The sequence below is a fragment of the Maylandia zebra genome, linkage group LG6, assembly GCF_041146795.1.
Source record: "Maylandia zebra isolate NMK-2024a linkage group LG6, Mzebra_GT3a, whole genome shotgun sequence".
NCBI lineage: Eukaryota > Metazoa > Chordata > Actinopteri > Cichliformes > Cichlidae > Maylandia > Maylandia zebra.
In genome coordinates this window covers 33,561,863-33,579,798 of record NC_135172.1, presented here as the reverse complement: position 1 = coordinate 33,579,798, position 17,936 = coordinate 33,561,863, and the positions used below count along the sequence as shown (strand labels likewise).

General features: G+C 39.3%; 1 protein-coding gene across 1 annotated transcript; it reads right to left on the bottom strand.

The window, feature by feature from the left end:
• Positions 1-3,650: 3,650 nt before the first annotated feature.
• cxcl12b (chemokine (C-X-C motif) ligand 12b (stromal cell-derived factor 1)) lies at positions 3,651-17,325 on the bottom strand. The gene is made up of 4 exons (XM_004539127.3): positions 17,139-17,325; positions 14,550-14,667; positions 9,138-9,221; positions 3,651-6,938 (listed from the first exon to the last, which is right to left on the bottom strand). Exons 1-4 carry the CDS (start codon positions 17,203-17,205, stop codon positions 6,899-6,901), a joined length of 309 nt encoding a protein of 102 aa, XP_004539184.1. The 5' UTR covers positions 17,206-17,325; the 3' UTR covers positions 3,651-6,898.
• Positions 17,326-17,936: the final 611 nt, after the last annotated feature.

Here is a 17,936-nt window from a genome sequence, read left to right as displayed (position 1 = left end):
AAAGGAATAGAAGCATACGTCAGCATTATCAAAAACAAACAGCAGTGTCGGATTAATATCCCTCCACAAGGTGCAGTGAAACAAGAGAATGGTAGAGAAGCAGGTACAAATAAGTGCAAAAATCTTTTGTCAAAACAGTTCCTACAGATGTTATATACAGTTTTAATTGGTTTAAATGGTTCGTCGTGTCTTGTTCACTATGTCAAAAAATCCTACAGTGCCTCCTTGAACTGTATGTGAGGTCCACTTTTCCCTGAACCATTTGAGTCAACATTTACTCTACTGCTTCATCTGTTGCTATGTCTCTCCATCAATCTGTGCTTTTATTGTTCTTGGTTGGACAACGCATGTCTGATTCAGAATTTAATTATCCCGCTGGACACATTTTATGAGTCACAACTGGCTACTAATGTTTTATCTAACTTTATTAAAAATATCTCACACGCTGACCTGAGGCCGCTTAACGTTTAGTTAGATTTTTTTTCTTGGTGTAAAAACCCTGTCAAATTCTTTAGCTGGGTTGAATGAGACCAATACATCTTTATAAAAAACTCTGTTTATATGTCAACCACCTCCATTGTGCCAGGGTCTCAGCTGAGTAAGCACAGTATAAAAATCCCATAATCATTTCTGAATGTGCCCAAAAGGCCCAAACATGTAACTATGACCCTCTAAACTGCTTGGTCCATGTCCAAACCATGTCTCATGTTCCTCATGTGTATCTACGCAGAGGTCAGAGGCGAGAGCTGCACCGTGAAATTAATCCGCTCTACGTGGTTCCACTTTATTAGAGCTGACAGCTTTTTAAAGTTACACGGGCTCCCTGGTGCTGCAAACGAGTTATGAACCAGCACAAAAGAATACTTCTGAAACCTCAGGTATTAAAATATCAGACCGGGATGCTAATGGGCATTACATGCGCCGTGTTCCTCTTTATCGCTATCCAAATTTGCAGAGCATTTTTCAGTTGTAAGGTGGAAAATGCTAAATGATAGTCCCTTTGCATTATTCATTGAGACTAAAAGTGGTTGTTCTAGGCAATGCAAGGCTGTTTGTGTGCCGTTCTGGTTTTGCTTTTCCATTTGAGCGGGTTAAATTGTGGACCTGCAACAGGAAGCCTGGTCTCTAGAGTTCATTTTTTCCACTGAGAGATGATTTACGTGGTCTGTGGTTCATCTTATTCCACCTGTCTCAGGTGTGGTGCTGCCGTTTAATATTAGCATCAAACAGGGTAAGTAACTACTTATGACAGTTGTTGAGAAGAGGCAGGACAGGTTGCCAGATGCAGGACTCGGTAAATTTTATTCAGTTCAATTTATTGTATTTATATAATACCTAATCACAGCAACAGCCACCTTAAGGTGCTTTATGTTAAAAGGTAAAGATCCTACAATAGCACAGAGCAAACCCCAACAATCAGACAACCCCCTGTGAGAAAGCACTTGGTGACAGTGGGAAGGAAAAACTCCTGTTTAACAGCATGAAACCTCAGGCGAACCAGACTCAGAGAGGGGCGGCCATCTGCCACGCCCTGTTGGGATGAAGAGGGAAAGGCAGGACTTAAAATCTTTAAAATAATGTGGTATATTACTTAAATACTCGCCGGAGAAAGCAATTTGTTACTCTACTCGTTCCATTACTCCATAAAATGACTTGAAATGCACTGTCTCATAATTACCAGTTAACAATACAGTTAATACACACAACACAAGAGGGGTCCTAAAAGCCGAAGTCTCTGCCTCCCTTTCTACTTTTAAATACTCTAAGAACAACAAGTAATATGTATTTTTAATTTGTTAGTCAACTAGGTTTAGACATATGGAGAAGGGCAAATGTGAACGCCTGCAATTACATCTCAGTCAGAACCTATTTTCCTGACATACTTCAGATACTTTAGACATTTAAAGCAACTGAAAATGGAGCATCGTCAGCCATCAGACAGCCACGCTAATGCCTGATTTAGACTTCTGCAGGAAGTCTACCTCTTAAGTAACAGGGTAACTAGAAATCCATTTGGACCTTACGCCGTAACCTTCCACTTAACCTGAGATGCACCTCAGAAGAAATGTAACTACACGTTGGGTTACCGCAGCCAGCTATTTTGATTGGCCTGCTCAGTGCTGTCGATCACTCCTGTGCATTTGCAGCTACTTTTCCACTTACTTTCACTTACTTTTTAATTTATCTGTGAAAGAATAACGATCCTCGCCTCATCATAAAGATTAATAATCACTGCGTAAATGTAAGAATTCACAAATGTCAGCAGCTTCCCGGAGGCACATTGTAGCAACTACCAAACTGGATGTGAGGGAATGTATGAAGAAGTGGAAAAACCTGAGGGACAAATATGTTTGCCTACAAAAAAACAAAAACTGACCATAGCAAAGAGTGAGGGCGTCAGGAGGGGAAAAGAGATGTCCCAGCATTTCAGTTTATCTGCTTATGAAACCTCGGTACATGACCACACTATTTAACAACCACATGGAAGTATAACTCTGGGTAATGACATTGGCTACTTATCTGGGTTATGTCACAAACTCTTCAAAGGCTACCTGCAGAAGTCTAAATCGGGCATAAGAGAAAAGTGGAGTATAACTGGTTCTGACCTTCTACCGATTAAGTTAATGTATCTAATGCACACATTCAACCAGTCAGCAAAATTAAAAATTAACCCAACAACTTCTTTATCTCCTGCCCACTGGAAATTGACACCATTAGATTAAAATGAGATTTTACAGGACTAAACTCAGACTGTATTTGTTTGCACTGCAATAATGTCACACTGTTGTTGGGGTTTTTGCACAGTATATGTTTTCATAATGTTTTATGTTGCTATGATTACTTATATTGTCTATTTAAAACAGAGAAACAGAAATGCTTCATAGTTTGTAGGCAACATCTACAAAATTAGTCATGTGTTCAGAGGTTAAACAACTTTTCAGTAGACTCATGGATAATCATCATACATAATTTAACTGCAAACATTTGATCTTTTTGGTTATGATATCTGTTTTTTCACATCATTGTGTTTTCCCATTTTACACTGGAGTTTCTGATTATCATTCGGTTTTTAAACCCTAACTGCATTGAAGTGACATTCATTTATTTACTCTACAACTCCAAGCTCTTTGTTCTTTTGTAAACCTCCATCCTGAAGCAACCATGTAATAATATTTTTTGTTGAAATAACTTTCATATTTCACTTTGCTCGTTCATTTTGCACCAGACAAAAACATCACAGCGCTGGTTCTGGCTGAATTGTTTTCAGATCCATCAGAGGTCTTGCTGGTGACTAGTGTGGTGAGACCTGTCACACCAGCTGTCCCTTTCATACAGACATCAGTTCAGCTCTGCAGGCTTAAAGCTGCAACAACAATGCCCCGCAATCCATCTCAGTACTTTTAACAGAGGTGGATTGTTGGGTGAGGCAGAAGAGCAGTGCATCAGTCCCGCATTGAACAAGATGCCTAATAGAGGTGAAACAGCCTAAAAGACGAGTGAATGCCAAGCTTTATCTGTGGGGACACAATCTCAGCTCTAATATGGCTCCAGCTCCACCTCACCATTGTTCAGAAATGACATAATGCAGCTTTAAATGAACAATAAATACAAAGAATCACTGTTGATGAGAAATACACGTATAACAGCACTTTAGTTTATATAGGTTTATTGAAAAAAAGGGTTGATATAAAAGCTAAAATACTGCCTCTTGGTTTACAATCAGTGAAAATACAGAGTAATACTCTAATACGTCTTGTGTATAGAAGAACATGTGTCAGAAGCTGCCTCAAAAGAAATGAAGTCATTTCACATTGTCTTGGGGACCTAATTGAAACACACTTCAGTTATTTTAGTAACACACTAATGGCAAGTAAATGTGACCCTGAATATATATTTGGTCTAAATACAAAGAAACAAAAACCTTCTTTGAAAAATATAATTGCACAGTGATGACTGTGTTGGAACACAGCTTTGCCTGATATATATTTGATCCCACAAATTATGCTCTGTTGATGGGTTAGCGAGAGTGGCTCTGACACTGCACAGGTGTCAAGTTTCCACAGGGGCCACGGGACTAACTTAACAGCACTTAAAGTCTATTTAATATAACTAAATACTTATTACATTACATGAATCTTAATAAGGTAAATCGTGAGTGACGTAGAGCATATGCTGTTGAAAGTTTGTTTAACATATTTCTTATTAGTTTAACAAAGTTAGTCCTGCTATTTAGATAATAATCACATTATAAATGAAAAATCTGGACTTTTTATTTTACAGAAATATTTAATCTACTAATTATGGACTGGGTTGTGGTTTAACACACTAACCTTTATCTTTACATATCAGTGTGTTTGGAAAACAGCACAGTTTTATTGAGCAATGGTGTTTACGCAAATTAGTATAATTATATAAGATTCTTGGCCATTAGAGTAATGAGAAATGAATTACACTTACAGGATTGTTGCACCATTAGCTCCAAATTGATAAGATTACCACCAGTAACCTGTCAGTCAGTAAATAGACCATAAAACACAAAAGATGATAGACGATAACAATGACCACAAGCACTTGGACTTCCATAGCAATTTGTGGGGAGGGGGGGGGACCCAAAACAAAACAAAGCAATTTTGCGGCATGGGAGCAGTCGAGTGAACCTGAAAAGAAAGCCTGTGGGGTGCTGGGAGTGTCCAGATTGAAAGCACATGCTGGCTGATCTAAACTCTTAGTCTTTATTCTGTTTTGGCTCAGCAGTTCTTTTGACACATCATATATCAACTTAAGTAAAACTATAAAAAACTAAATCATGAGGCTGATGGGGACAAATGGTGGGCTGAGCTGAATAGTTTCCTGACTTGTGGCTTTTGTTTTCTATCACTGCAGGCTGGATTGGGTTTTATTCCGCTCACGCGCTCTGCAGCTGATAAGCAAACAATATCAATAAACTCAAGACAGCAACATTTAAGTTGCTCAGCATTTCTGTATTCTAAAAAAAATGCAAGCAATATTAATATATGTGTCGCATACTGTGCATAACATACTTACAGACTTTTACATATATGTGAAATATTGAATGAATCCTCAAAAATGAAGTCAGATACTGTTTCTAGCACTTTAATGAACGGCCTTCATTTAGTAGCTTCTGCCTGTTGTACATTTCATTAAAAAAAACATTTTGTAAGATTATCTTCAATATAAAAATAAAACAATTACATTAAAAAAAACATAAAGTGGTTCACATATATATAAAATAACTGATAATTAAAAATGTTCTTTTGCCACCGTGAGCATTCCTTTTCAGGCATTTATCTTTCAGCTATTTGGACAATGTAGTAGCTTTTCATTCCTACTAAGGACAGGTGCTGGTATGAAAACACTGCATCTAACTTCTTCTGTTGGTCCTTTTTACAAAGTGTAAAACTATCCTGAATGGTAACGACGTCCTACCTATTTTACCTAAAATCCATGAAATTGAATTCATCTGCTTCTTGGTGGTGCATAAATATTTGGTCTCTCTTAACCAATAAGATCAATTGGCTAAAAAACAAAAAGCTGCACTGATTGGTGTTTTCATCCATGCTCGGTCATCCAGATAAGGAAATCCCAAAAAGTTGAGTCTGTTCATCTGTTTTCAGTGGGGGAAACGTTTCGTCACTCACCCAAGTGACTTCTTCAGACGTCCAGATGAACAGGACCAACTTTTTGGGATGCACTGATTAGTGTTTTATTTCTTTACAGTCTTTATCAGTACAGTGTGGCCTTAACGTCAGCTTAGAATCGACTTCATTTTCATTTTTCACTTCCAACAACAGTCCTTTGAGCCTTTATTTCAAAACATATTGCATTCCATTTAAGACACCGAGAGTCTCGACATCCCATCTTGCATAAAATCATCACTAAAAACACAGTTATGTCAATGGCTCTGACTCCTTAAACTGAACATATAGCACCATTGGATCAGTGCGTGCTTTTTAGTAGTTTCTGTGAGCTTCCTCTCTATTCCTGCACCAAGCTCAAAACCAACTAGACCTGTGCTAGCGAGCTCTGCGTGTTACAGTTAACAAAAGCTTGTGGATGGTTTCCCCCAATTGCCAGCCCCTGAATATATCCCATGAGCCTTCACTCTCAGAGTAATGCCACTTTCACTTCAAATCACAACAAGCCTTCTACATTTATGTGTGGAAAGCCTACATCCAAAATTCTTCTTTGAGTAATGTATATATTAAAACTAGAATAATAAATCATATCATTCTGAGCAGAAGGATATGATATCAATTTGATGTGGAAACATTTCTTTTGATGTTTTCAAATTTGACACGTCTGCATTTTTCCAAACCACATTTTTTGATATAAAAGGGCAGGAACTGGCAACAAAGTCCCAACAGCATTTTTTCCAAGGAAGCTGATGTGAATGTTTTTTCCTCAGTCAGCAGCTTTTATTAAAAATTAATCTGACTTGAAATGATGGTGGCATTACTCACAAAGCCTTGCACGAGACAGAAAGGTAGAATTGTTCCTCTATAGCTGTGTGAAGCAAGAAAATATTATATACAGGCACACAATCAGAGTTCATGTATGCAACATTCAAACACACACACACTCTCCCATGCCATTCACTCAGTACTCAGCACATATTTTTGACATCAACATGTGTCCGTCAAGGTGAGATTGCACTTGGTGCTAAGATTTGTTGCCGGATAAGGTGAATGTGAAACAACTGGACGTCCCGAGGGATCGGTGGATGGTGCTGGGGATGGAGTGCAGCTTCTGCAAGCTGTCCAGAGAGTTGGACGGGTACATACAGCGTGTGTGCATACATCCATAGCAGTGACAGGGAGGTACAGAGGTTCAGCCTGGGAATACCAGGCTGGATGACATACAGGACTCCCTTTGTGTTTTAGTTGATCTTATTAGCGCGTCTTCTAGATTTCTTCACCCTGGAGAAAGATTCAGAAGTTATTAAGATGAGTTTATGTAACTGAAAACAACTTCGTTTTAGCTGTCACAGTTATATTTACATATTTACATTTAAAAATCCATGAGAACAAATAACGGGTTATTGTTGAGCCACAGGTTAAAAACATGTTATCTAGTTTTATGTGACTTTAGTCATTTGAAATTCATCTTCTCTTGGAATGAGCTGTGCATCACTGGTATAAAGGATGAGCGAGTTGTTTTTGACCTTTTTCAGAGAGCATGATATATGAATGTAAGTTTTGTAACTAAACATTATATCTTCAATTTGTTTAATATAGGCTCTTGAAAGGAGATCAATTTTTGGTTTCATTTTATGGGGATATATGAACAAATGCGCTCATACAAGGCACATTCGTATAAGCACAGAATTTCTTATATCTAACTCACTTTATGTTCTTTCAGCTTAAATCTTTTGGCTGTTTCTGGTGTTTGTAAGAACACATTAGTATAAAAAAGGATTTTTCCATTCATTATTGCCTATTTTGAGAACCTCTAGAATAAAATAACACTTAACACGACTCTCATGCCTCGTGTGCACTTCTGGTCATTTTCATATAAAAGTGCATATGAGGGAAATGTAATTATGTCCGATGAGAGAAGACAGATCAGGAAGTTTGTAAAACCTTCTGGTGCAGTATTATATATGCCTAACTATAATCATAGATCTTTCACTTGTCTTTTATAAGCTTGTGTTTGCCATGCTTAAATTACGGTGTCTGGGAAGCATCACTTGCAAATCCAGAGGCAGTTTGCATTGGCTAAAGGTGAAGTTGGAACAATGGGAGACCATTTACAAAACTTTTGGCTTTACTGGATTGACCGGTTAATCATTAAATGAATCATTCATAAATCATTTATGTTTTTTTGTTTAATGAAATGCTTAGATTGGAGTTCAGAGGCTCATTTTTAGCATCAAACACGGTGATCTAATGGCACATTTTGCTCCCCACTGCAAAATTTGTTAAAAGACTAATTGATCATTAGAAATATGTGGTTTTAATTATGTAAGCTGAGCTGAACGCTGTTCTTCTGATTAAGAAATATACTTGGCTACTGATGTGCTTTAAGTTCCTGAATATAGTATAAAAATGCCTATAAAAGTAAAACAGAACCCATAACAGTGGTGGATGTAAAATGTCAATTGTCAGCTGGTGGAAAAAAGCTATAATATCATAGGTTTTTAAGCCAACAAGTGGAAAGTTTCGTTTGACAGTTATGATGTGTGATGCATATTCAACTCTTAACCTCTCGTACTTCCACCAGCTGGATTAGGATGCATTTAGCTACATGTTAAAGAAGCATAGCTACATTTTGTTTTTATAGGTTATTAAAAATAAGGATGTCGCTGGCATTAACGCCAAGCCTAAGAGAAGATCTGGTGCGTGTTAAGAGGTTAACATGCAGAAGCCCATGAGCGACACTAGTCTAAATATGAAAGGCTGATATTTGGTGATATTTGTTGTGTATGACAGATTATTTGCTGCTGCGCCACATGCCAGCTTCAGTGAACTACGACAATGCCTAAATCTGCAGTCACAGAAGTCCTTCGCTACAATAATAAACAATGTCTTGTAACCCCTCAGATATTCCTTTATTGTTTGTTTTCACATTGTGCACTTTAAGTGTTTATACTGTTTAAAGACGCAGGCATGCAGCCTGGCAATAATCACCACCAGACATGTTGGGAACAGTTTTTTTCCTTTTATGTGAAAGGCACATATTTACTGCATAGCCCATTAAAAAGTGAAACAGCTACTGCAGTTTTTATGAATAGTTTTTACTCCCCAACTGGAGCGTTTTTTTACAGATGTGCAATTTGTGATGATAATGTGTAAAGTTTTAATGTTAATGTAAGTGCTCTGATTTGGCTGACTATCTCAGATGTGCTTATGAGAAAATAGGAAGCAGACATACCAGTGGTGGATTTATCTCTGGTCTTACTTGAAGCTCATTATTTCACAGATAATAACTCACTGGCTTACATCAACCATGTCACCAATTTCAGAGACTAATTGTCAGTAGGAAACTGAGAAATTGACTTTTTTTAACATTGGTTTATTTGCAAGCTCTAAACTTAGAGGAGAAGGGAACCATATTTCATTTCTGCCTTTGTCAGTGATGCTCGTGCCATTCGTAGATAGATAGAGGGGGTTTCTTACTTGTTAATGGCATTCTTTAAGTACTGCTGCAGCCATTTGGTCTCAGGGTTGATGCAAACTTCCCTGTTGCTCTTCAGCTTTGCACTGTGGAAGAAAAAAAGCATGAATTGATTTGGTTACATGACACATTCTACCAAAATGAAGCAATCTTGAAAACAAAGCTGTTTTGACAAGCTGACTTTAAGCCTCGTTTTCTGACTGCACCAGTTGGAAAAATGCAGAGCAGATTTGTTCACCCAGAAGCTCAATGTGTAGATTTTAGGTGGGATGTGGGAAGATTTCCACCAATGAAAACAAGAAGGAAGGAAGCACAGGAATGACCTAGAAACACAGTAATTTTACTCAGTGAGGCAACAGTGCTGATCTCATTCAGCAGCAACACAGCATCTCCAGGCATGTTGATAACTAAGACTGTTGCTGCTAGTTTGCTAACTACATAAAGCAAACTCTGTATACACTTTGCTGTATATATCTAAATACTATATACTGTCAAGTTCCTGTGTTTATACTGTACATTTAATAACCAGTTCTCCATCCTTTATTTATTCTGTAATTTATTCCAGCAGTGTTGCACTCTGCACCATTGTATCACCAACACGGTGTTATTGTCTGTGTCATGTTGCTGTTGTATGTACTGTCTGTTTGTCTATTCTGTTTATACTGAGAGCGAAGAAAGAACTGAGCCCAGCTCTTTGTATGTGTACACGTCCAATAAAGCCAAATCTGATTCTAATCTTAAGGAAATGTTGCGTGACCTTCTTGTTTTCAGACAAACTCAATAACACTGCTGATTCCTTAAAAGCATCACAGATATGTCTGACGTTGTTTGAATGTGCACAAAGGTTGGAATATGGGGGGGAAGATATCTGTGTGAGCTATTATAAACAGGGGTTTATAAACTAAAACAAAGGAATTTATCACTTGTGCCACCTTTAATCAGATTAAAGACAGAGGATAGATGTGTGTAATGTCAGGAAGGATAATATTAAATGATAAAAGTTACGTTATTTGAAAGCAGCACAGAATGCATCTGAGTCTTGTTGCGTTTTGTTGCATTATATGTTGAACAACTACCAGAAACACCTCCACCAGAAACTGATGCAAAAATGTGTACAAATTAGTGCCACAAAATTCACCAGAATCCAGGAAATAAGGTTTCTGATACTCAAGATTTCCTGAGAGAGGAACCAAACACCCCTTAATGTGTCTACCTATGCACATGCTGGTAGCTAGCTGCCCGAGGAAGTGAAAAAGGCAAAAAAAGGAGAGCCATAGAAACTATTTAAGCTAAAGAACAGCTTAAAAACAACAATAATTTGGCATTAACTCTACTACTTTAGCAAGTAAAAAAAAACTACTCATTGCCAGAATTTAAAATGAAAAAAAAAACCCCAAATCCCCCAAACTGTCTTGTCCCAACTTTAGTTTTTCAAAGTGGGGTGCAGACGAGTGCGATGGGTTTTTATTGCCACATTCTCCCGCATGTTTACATTTGCTTCTGCAGTACATTTTTTTTCCACACTCATCCTGGTTTCCACATAAAAGAGGAGTAACAGAGATAATGAGGAATCAAAGTGTTTAAGCCCAAAGCAAACTCAGAGGCAATAAATCACTTTCAAGGACATGTAAGGGTTGCAGTTTTAAATTTGGCCCTCTTGTGTAGCTTGACATCCTGCAGTGTTGTACAGTACAGAGGCTTTATCTTCTTCTTCGGCTGTGCGGTTAACCAAACTGTAACAAGACCTCTCAGTAACCTCAACAAAGTGTGACCGGCATTTTAATGGATGCCTGAAGAAGCTCATCCAGCCTCCTTTTCTGCTTCTCTTGTGTTCAGGGTACGGTCCTTGCGCAATGACAACAAATCAAGCATTATTATTCAGTGGGATGCACAACCTAACATCCTTGCTTATAGCATTTATTCTGATCGTGGCTCAAGAGTTGGGAGTTCGCCTTGTAATCGGAAGGTTGCCGGTTCAAGCCCCGGCTCCAACAGTCTCGGTCGTTGTGTCCTTGGGCAAGACACTTCACCCGCTGCCTACTGGTGGTGGTCAGAGGGCCCGGTGGCGCCAGTGTCCGGCAGCCTCGCCTCTGTCAGTGCGCCCCAGGGTGGCTGTGGCTACAATGTAGCTTGCCATCACCAGTGTGTGAATGTGTGTGTGAATGGGTGGATGACTGGATGTGTAAAGCGCTTTGGGGTCCTTAGGGACTAGTAAAGCGCTATATAAATACAGGCCATTTTTACCATTTACCATAGCATTTAAATAGGTGCTCCTTGGCTGTACTACTTAATATTAGTGATTTATGACTAATATAGATTAAGAGCAATGTATATACCTTTAGTTTGTCTCTTGGAAATAAATCAGTAAATGTAAGTTTTTTACTAAAGCTACAAAACTCTTAAAGCATTTTTAAAAGCTAAACAGCACTTTTTTAACCATAATGGGAACAAAAACAGCCCCTCGCTGTTTATGGTTTATCGGCTGTTAAATAAATCAGAAGTGAAATGAGCAAAACATGCCAGGATTAAAAGGTCTACGGGGGTTGAGCTCAGATACACCTCAGATAAGCTCTAAAAATCTCTGCACATCTAAAAACACATCCAAGCTCCAAACTGGAGGATTACTACGCATAACAGGCTGTCAGCGTCTGCTCAGCGGTGAAAAATCACAGCTCGCTGTTTCTGCTCAAGGACGGCTGAAGGGGGGAGGCTGATATCGCAGATCACACCGCACTGTATGACTTGTAAAGCTGTCTCTGCACGGCATGCTAAACATCTTCACACATAGTCTGACACAAACTTTACACGTGGGAAGTCCTTTTGATCAGGCTGGTTTCATGTAAAACTTTTAAAAGGTGCAACATCAGAGGCTTGTTTAAGTAATCAGTCACGTTCGCTACCACTCTTAAATCCTTTTTGGTAGTATAGGGTGAAATTTACAGTATAAGTCTATATTTTTAAATCCCACTACTGTTTAAGTCTGATTTGGTTATTTATTTGATTTGTGTTTCTGTTTTTTGTCTGTAATTCACTGATTACGCTCCTCTTGAAAACAGAGTTTTTAAATATTAGTCTTTTTTGGCAAGGCAGATGTCAATGTGTGTAACTTAAAAAAGAAAAATGTTGCTTTAAATTTTTATTCCTGGTACTTTGTTGGGTGCACATGTTAACACGTCTTTTTTGTGGAGGGTTTTTAAACATATTTTTAAAATGAGTTTAGATTTAAATAAACTAGAAGTCACTAAAAATTAGCCTGAACAGAAACTGAAACATTGCTTCACCCTCAACACTTTATGTTAGGTAAAATATACAACTGTAATACTCAGAAAAACAGACATTTTTCTTCTTTCATACTCCAAAATATTGAATTTTCCTTCCCCCTCAGGATTCAGGGGTGCTGCAGGGCGGTCACAGAGAGTGTGCTGATGTCTGGTCTGTTATTAGAGAGCTAAGCCAGACATTTAGGAGAGGATTTGTTCTGTTGTCAGTCACTGACTCTGGGTGAGTTTCAGACCCAATGGGGTGATTGCAGGGGCACGCAACAGGGTCTTACCCTGCTCCAAACATGTGGATATCACACCTCAGTGGCAAAAGGTCATGTATGAGAGTTAACAGCTCAGAGGTGTAGCGTCTCGCTGCTCCCCGTTCTCCTCCCTCCATCTCATGTCACACATCTCTGTAAGTTAAACACTGCTTTCATATTCAATTCGTGCCCCCTCTCTTGCTTGCCCCTCTGATATACCACCTCCCTTATTCCTCACTGCATTTAGAGGCAGATGAGCAAATGGCCCCTCAAACTTAAAAGAGCAATTCGGGAGCACCAGCCTGATCCCGAATCCTTCAAATGTCAGGAGGCCAAACAGCTCCGTAACTGGATCTGTGTTTGCTTTTTCTCATGGGGTCGCCCCCCTTCCTACGCACACACACAGACACACACACACTTTTTGTTTTATTAGAGGTTGCCAGCTCATCAGCTCAGAAGCTCTCTGTTATTTTGATGTTTCTCACTTCATCCTGTTTATCTGTCTGCCTGTCTGGATGACCAACTGAGAACCTAAACCCTAATTGACTTGGCAGGAATTTGGGGGCCGGAGTTCCACAAGCAGCAGGTAGTAATTACTTCACAGCAAGTTAATACCAACAGCGTGGCGGCCTGGTTTGGAGGGGTTGTCGTCAAGCTAGGGTGAAGGGATGAGGGCACACAGTGGGAGAAGGGGGGGGGGGGGGGGGGGGGAGTTTCTTGTGGGGTGAAAGAGGGTGTTATGTTACCGACTTTCTTTCATGCTCCTCAATAGAGATATCGGAGCGCCGCTCTGTGGGCTCCTTGTCTGAATGACTTCTTGACTCCTCTGGCAGTTTTCTGGAGGGAGGTTAGAGGGAGTTTGTAGCCTAGCCACAGGACTGGTAGTCCTTCCTGACCTTTTGCCATTCGGTTACCCCTTCCAACCATCACCAGCCCCCTCCTTTCTTTGTGGAAGAAGCCTCCAGTCCTTTAGCCTTTTGGCCTTGAGGCTTCTGCCGTCCAGATTTTCAATAGCTAACAAATTAAGGAAGGTTCTTTTTTATTAATGTGTTCCAGACCAGTGAAATTATTCTCAACGTTGCTGACCAGATTCAGGCGGGAAATGAAAAAAGAAAAAGTAGATGAGGGACACAAGGGGTCAGCAGAAATACAAAGGTAATCACTTTGACCCTTAATTATTGCTTCCTTTGCCAAACACAAATGGCCCCCTCGAGCTCTGAGCGTTAGCGCTTTCCTCTCTCTGAGTGGATTGTGTTGTTTTAAAGTCAGCCCGCTCACTCAGGAAAGCCTAGAAGGATATTAACACCATACCTCACACATACCTCACACATCAGCAGTGTATTACATTTATTTCTGTTTCCTCTTGTTAAAGAAGACTATTGGCTTAGATAGACCCCCAAAAATAGCCTACGCTTCAAACACAGCCCTTTTGTAGTTTGTACTCACTGATATGAACTGGTCTTGAATGATATGTGTGCGCTGTTATTACTGGCATTACACTAATACAGTCATAAATGAATCTGTAGTGTTCATTAAACAGAGAAGGTAATGCATGCCAGTGTCATTTTACATTTTTATTGTGTTCCTATATTGTTTTTTTGTTTTCCCACATCTGGTTATTGTGACTGTATGTCTGGGAGTTTGAGGAGAACAGTTCACTTGCAAAAGCTCAGCACAGATATCAAGTACAATCTAATCTATCACAAAATGGTTACTTTACACGATTCTGCTTTTTTAAAACCTAAAAAATGAACCTTGACACACTGAAAAGAATCCACTTAAACAGGCCACACGAGTGACAGACTCATTCAAACAGTCATCAGATAATTACACCAGGAAACACATTTCTTGAAGTTAATCACCCCCTGCAACATGAGACTCATCTACTTACATGACTTGGAAGGGGCAGTTGGGCGTGTGGAGAAACTTGAGCTCTTTGATGGAGCGCTGGGGAACCGTGTTGAGAGTGGATCGACACCAGCAGCGCTCAACCAGACTGATGGGCTTTGCTACAAACAGTGGACAAGGAAGATTACAAATTAGCATGAAGCTTAGAAAATGCAACAAAATCTCAAGAGACCAGGCTGTTAAAAAGCTTAACAAGTACTGACAGTTCCAATTCTGCAACACTGCACTCTTAAGCTCTGGCATTCACACAGCTATATATTTAGGAAGGAGTTAGGAAGAGGAATTTGAAAACTGAAAAATTTGCTTTGGGATCCAAAGATAAATCCACAGACAAAGCTGCACCTGCCTTATTTCAATATGTAAGAGCAAGAAAAGCCTAACAAGCTTTTTGTGAACAAAGGAGAAATCAGCCAACACAGAGACACATTCAGCATTACTTATGTGGAGCTCTGCAGGGCAGTAAAATGTGGCAGACGTTGGACTTTAAGATAAATGATTCCGTTAACTTGCCAAAGAAAACTTATTCAGATCACAGTGGATGAAATGAGCAGTGGTGTCTAATATTTCGTTTCATTGCCCGTTAACAAAAGAAAGGGTCATTTTGGTTCAAGTGAGGATTTAAATACCTACATCAACTCAAATCAAATCCAAGCACAGCAGTTTCTGATTCATTTGGATTGCGATTAAACGTACCTTTCACCTCGTTGGACAAATTAAAGGCATGTTTAATCTACTGTAACAAATCTTAACAAAGCATGGGAATGTATAAGTTTACCTGCTATGTCTGTGAACAACATCCTCATTAAAAAGAGATTAGCCCTTTCTGACCACCCGCTCGTTCACACTCTCACACACACACGCATGCAGAAGTTTAGCTTTTCACTCCTGGAGCATTCAGCCAAGCCACTCTAAAGGAGAAGGGTCCTCAACATTCAATTTCCAATATTCACCTCTTTTATGAAAGCACTCTGCAGCTCAGACGGCCTCAGCAGCCTCTATGAGGTACATTCTTAAAATGATTACAATGTGAGTTTGTGTAGGCTTGTCGGTGCCCCCGAGGACTACAGATGCACAGTAATAAGACTAAATGCTTCCTTAAAAGTTTTCAAATGAAAGAAACGATGAGGGTTGTTAAAAAAATGAGGGAAAGGATGAAGGAAAACCTGGCTGGCAATAAAAGTTAAAAAGAAACCAGCCGAATAGCCTTTAATTGCATCATTATAGAGGGCTTTGAATGGGAATAAAATGCATTGAAAACTGAAGCTTAAAGTGTGCTTTAAGAAATTACAAAATTTCACAGAGCTGATTCTGTACATCAGCCATGCCCTGCCTGTACAAATGTAAATGTCCAGATTACTCAAACCATACAATATAAAGCAAATGCTGTTGTGATTTGGCAACATATAATTAAATGTAATTGAAATCTTAAAATCAGGTGCATCAATAATAAAGCTCTTTTTTTTTTTTTTTACAAGGTTCAATGTATTCTTTTTTTTCATAAAGAAACAGCAAATGTCCTGTCACAAATGCCCAAATCCTCAGTAATATCGCTCTAATGATTCGCACCCATTCAGGGTCTTTTCTCATGCAAACTAAGGGATCATTATGCAGCATGCAGCACTGGAGCCAGAAGCATGTGTCCACCACTGATTTATCCCTAATTAGAAACTAATTATAAGGATGCAGTGAGAAAAGGCAAATACACATGTCTAGGTCTAACTCTTGAATATTCAATCTGAGCTCTTAGTGGAGCAGAAACAATACGCTTAGGATAAATCCTGCTAGGAAACTCAACACCCCGTCTTGTTCATGTGGGGTCAATGCGGTGGCAGGAATCCACCTATATAAGATAAGATATTTGCCCCAAATCTGAAACAAATGCTTATAAACATTTTGTTTAAAAAGGCTTTTTCTGTTTTTTAGATTTTGATTAATATCAGTATATTCTCTACTTATTCTCTTCTAGCGCCCCACATAAGAACTTGCAGTGGGGAAATATTTTCATTCAAGTTTAATTTTCTAATTATGTATAAAAATATATGTTTGTTTCCACAAACCCAAATACAAACTGCAAAATAATAATAATTTTAAAAAACTAGCAAAGCAAAACGCAATAATTCGGCACCTGTCCGAAAAAACAATAACCGAGAAGCTTCTATTTTGTACTTCATTTACTCTCCATGAGTTTAAGTTATACTGTAGCTATTTAATTAATGTATTAAAAAAAATTCTAATAACATTTCAATCTGTTACCCAATTTTCTGTCTAGAAATTTATCGATGTAGAAGGAAAGCAGGTGATCGAAGAACTGGAATTTCACAGTCTTGTAATAAGGGATTTACCACGACGGCAACCGATCAATCATAAACAATTAAAATTAATGCTGACATAACCTAACAAACATAAACTTAATCCAGAAAAATGCTGTTCTAAATAGCCAATAAGAAAAATATAAATGTCGGAAGCTCCAGAATCTTAAACGTTTAAATTAGCCAAAACCTGTCTAAATGATGTTGTCAGTAATGTTCCTGAAGCGTTTAAATTAAAGGGGCTGCTGTCCCTCTGGACTCACCGTTGGAGGTCGGAACATGTGTGGCCACGGCCAGCAGAGCCAGCAGTGCCATCAGTTTGACGTCCATGGTGGTGGGCTTGCAGGCTGCAGGAGGGCTTGCGCTCTTTCTCTGTTACAATCCAGGGCACGACTGTGGCCGCCAGCTTCGCTCTGCGCTGTGTTAAATCTTCAGACGGGCGAGAGAAAGTGAGCAGGGAGACGGAGTCCCACTTTCTATAGAGGGAGGGGGGAGGGGGGGTCCCAGCGTGAGAGGAGAGGGAGGGGAAGCCAGGGCAGGAGAAGGAGGGAGAGGCAGCCAGTCAGTAGAAACTTCCTCGATTGTAAATGCGTTTGGCTGCGAGTCAAGGAGAAAGTCTGAGGGCTATTCTCTTCGCCTCTTCACTAATTTTGCCTATTTTTTTCCGCCTTTCTCGCTTTCATTGCTTCATTGTGTCTATTTAATCTTCTTTGTTGTACTTTTCCTTCCCCCTCTTCCATTTTTCAGTGTATTCTCTTCACCTTTACTTACCATCTGCCACACACATGCATACAGAGTTCAAGCATTTCTCACCAGTCACTGCATATTATTGCTGGAAGCAGCTCTCTCTGCATTTGGACTAATATTGTTTTATATGTCAGCTGCCTGTTGTGTATTTGTTTGCTGGTATACAGGCTGCACCCTCTCCGCCTTTTTTTCTCCATGCATCGCTTTGGCTGTCGTTCTTTCTCCTTTTCCCTCTTGCTGACTCCCTGTCATCTGGCTGGGCTCCTGTCCATGACGTCTGCTTCATGTCTTTATTGGGACTTTCATTGTTTTCT

Coding starts and splice junctions, on each gene's coding strand:
- cxcl12b (XM_004539127.3), bottom strand. CDS start 17,205: ATGGACGTCAAACTGATGGCACTGCTGGCTCTGCTGGCCGTGGCCACA. Junction 9,222..14,549: donor AACTGCCCCTTCCAAGTCAT/GTAAGTAGATGA, acceptor TTTCTTCCACAG/TGCAAAGCTGAAGAGCAACA. Junction 6,939..9,137: donor TTAAAGAATGCCATTAACAA/GTAAGAAACCCC, acceptor ATCTTTCTCCAG/GGTGAAGAAATCTAGAAGAC.